Below are 3320 nucleotides of genomic sequence, written 5' to 3'. Positions count from 1 at the left end.
TGGGTTCTGCATACTTGGGTCTCTCTTGTGAACCCATCATGACACAGAGAAGGTTAAATACTGTGGGCTGTAGCTGCTTGTTGTCCTTTTTTAGTACTGATGTTGATGAGGGGATGTTCAAGCTTTTTGTTGGCCACAATGTATTATCTCCATGAGGGGTCCATCCTATCAGATGTCTGGTAAGATTTCCGCTCAGCGCCAAGGCAGTTCCAGGTGGCTGAGCTAAAGGTGCTTGGGGGCAGTTTGATGTTTTGAGGCATTGGTGCAGCTCTTTCATTTCCAGTGACTGTGTTGATCTAAGCATTTACCACAAGTCGAGACAGCCTCCCTTCTATCAGTGAAACTCTGTGTAAATTACTGCTATGTCCACTGCTTTGACCAAATTTTGCTCCTCTTGTTTATCTTGCATAAACCAAACAGTTAAAAAGAATAACAAAACCACAGTACTGAAGTAATTAAGTAATGAGGGTAGGCAAAGTAAAATGTATTCAAATACTGTATATATTGTCGTGGTTTTGGTTATGTTGTGCTTTACTTTGCTCCATGTTTCCTAGTTTTATTGGTTATTTCCTATTTTGTTGTAGTTTCTATATTTATGTTGGTTCTCAGGTTTTTCTGTTGTTTTCCTCTTTTGCCTTCTTGTGTGTGTGTGTTCCTTTCCCCTTGGCTCCCTCGTTGTCTCCTCTCACCCCTGCTCCTTGTCAGCTCGTTAGCCCTGCCATTGTCTCAGTCAGCTACATATACTCTCCCTCTGCAGTCACTGCTTGTTGGTTCCTTGTTGTTGCTGGTCCTGTCATCGCTGTTATCTGCTGCCCTCGTCTCTCCTTGTGTCCTTGTGCGTGTTTCCCCCGATGTCTCCACGGTTCTGGTCTGTGTTACATTTTCAGTTGGATTCCTTCCTTTGTTAACTGCTTTCTTCATTAAAACTACAAGAAATCACCTCAGCCTATATGCCTCTGCATTTTGGGTCCTCTAAACCACAACCAAAACGTGACATATATAGCCAAGTGGGCTAATTTAATACCAAATACAACTAAAATAAAAAACAAAAAAACAAAAACAAAATTGTTAGTTTAATTAAGTTTGGAATATGGCACTTTAAAATCTATTAACACTGTCCCTGTAAGACTAGTGCTAGAGCTAGAGTTTCAGGATCACTGAATTCTGTGTTGGTCACTTTTTTTAGCATAGAGATCAGAGAGTTGAGTATCATTGCTGGTAGGTGTGTGGTAAAAAGTTGTTAAATTGGCTACAGTGAGTAATGTGGCCCTCTGGCCAAAACCAACTAGAGTTCAAGATATTAGGGATTTTTTTTAGACTACAGTAGTCTGTACTACAGGATATTCCATTGTGCAGCAGCAGTATACACATGAAAGAGTATTTTTCAATTGATGTGCATAACGTTGACATTTTCTCTTTCAAGGACAAAGAAAAAGTTACTTGATTATAATGATTAAAGATAAAGATAATAATAATGTTATATTTCCATTTTCAACAATTACATCCCTTATCAAGAGAATTATCATCATGGAAGAATGGGAGATAATTAAAACCTAGACTCTTTGTCGGAGTTTATTCATCACATTTTATTGTTTTCCTTAACTGTATTTTTTTTTATTACAACATAAATACATACAATATTTTATATGTGGACACCTTCACAGCATTTCAAAAGGGTTTGAGTTAATGAGAGGAACATTTTTTTAATAAGAACAGGGCAAAAACAATAAATTCGAAGGGTTACTATTATTTGTCTGGTTCTCTCATTGCAAAGAAAGATAAGAAATTGCTGACAGAGTGAATTAACATCTGTCTGCATTATAGGGGTGTAAATCACACCCATCATGGCGATTCGATTCAGTATCGATTTCCTGACCCAACGATTCGATTATTTTCGACACTCAAGAATACACCACGATTCGATTCAATTCGGTTTGATTAATAGATTAATCGGTTAAGTTTTTTTTTATTATTTTTTTTTTTTTCACCTTACAGGCTAAACAAAGTTTCAAGTTTGAAATAAATGAAATAAATAAGTCTGTGTCAAGCTCACTGCAACACACTGCTGTAAGAGTATAACCAGGAAGCTAGGTAGGAGGGCAAAATAGGTTTAGCGCCACCGCAGCACGGGAGGGAGAACTACGCCCAGGAGCAAATGGATTAAAATAGACCGGAGGAAAAAAAAAACATGATTCGATTCTCTTGCGGACGTGTCGATGTATCGGATCGTCGGCTGTTGGATCGACGCATCGATACAAAACGATTATTATTTACACCCCTACTGCTTTAACTGGATTACATGGTTGAATGCTTCACTATGACATTGATTAGCAATTTCCATCCACAACTTTACTCAATAGATCAATATTTCACAAGTTTTACTGACATGAAATTATTCTCTTGTTAAAAATGATCTCTTTAATTTTGTTTGACCACATAATTAAAGTAATACATACACTTACCAGAAGCAGTCATTTTGTTGTCCATACTTTTGCTTTACTGGCTATACAGCTGTAAACTGATGATGTCTTACTTTTGAATTGTCTATTTTATATTTCTTGCCTCAGCTCCTTTCACCTGATGTTTCTGTAATGCACTGAATCATCCTAGCAGTTTCACAACTTTAGAGGCAATGTTTCCTTGTACACAGCAGACCCTTTGTTAGAACTTTTGCCTTGCAAAAACTGTTCCTGGATTCAAATCCCAGTTGGAGCTATTTTACATAAAATCTGCATGGCCATGCATGGTGTTCTTCTCCTGCAGGCACTTGTTCTTTAGCTCACTGACCAGAAATATGGATATTTAGTTTTATTACAGTCAGTCTTAACCTGTTACAAGGTTATAAGCATCTCTGCATGCTGTAGTATAGTTTTTTCATGATAGTCTATTTTTCCATTGTTGTGAATGTTGTTGATATTTTCTCTTTCCAGCTAAAACAAAAATGTTAGGTAATTGGTTTTGATTAGAGCTCAAAATAATAATAATTTTCCTTTTTCTTTATCAGCAATTGAAATTGTCATGAAAAATGTTATCAGGAAAAGTAAGACAGTAATTGAAATGGGGCTTTGCCAGCTGAAGTGTAATTTGTCAAAGTCTGGGATATAATTCCAGTGTTCTATTTATTGGCAACATATTTTTGTTATGATGTGGGAGGTTTGCTAGCCCAAATGCAGAACTCACGGACACAGAGGCAGGATTAAAGTCCAATATTTATTGGCAACACAGGTCTCCCTCCTGGGAGGCAGAGAAGACAGAGCAGGTCAGGTTCAGGTTTACAGATTAACAGGAACAAACTCACAGGTTTGCAGGTTCAGACAGGC

The 3320-nt window shown here is 37.4% G+C and overlaps 1 protein-coding gene across 1 annotated transcript in view; it reads right to left on the bottom strand.

The window, feature by feature from the left end:
- LOC107100284 (GTPase IMAP family member 4-like) overlaps nt 1-2618 on the bottom strand; it is a 7339-nt gene extending 4721 nt beyond the window's left edge. The window contains exon 1 of the mRNA XM_015398714.1: nt 2463-2618. Within this exon, the coding sequence (XP_015254200.1) occupies nt 2463-2487 (25 nt within the window). The 5' untranslated portion in view covers nt 2488-2618. The remainder of the gene's footprint in view (nt 1-2462) is intronic.
- Nucleotides 2619-3320: the final 702 nt, after the last annotated feature.

The sequence above is a fragment of the Cyprinodon variegatus genome, unplaced genomic scaffold (genome assembly GCF_000732505.1).
Source record: "Cyprinodon variegatus isolate N-32 unplaced genomic scaffold, C_variegatus-1.0 Scaffold955, whole genome shotgun sequence".
NCBI lineage: Eukaryota > Metazoa > Chordata > Actinopteri > Cyprinodontiformes > Cyprinodontidae > Cyprinodon > Cyprinodon variegatus.
The sequence above is the reverse complement of the archived record's forward strand: the minus strand, read 5'-3'. Positions and strand labels throughout refer to the sequence as shown.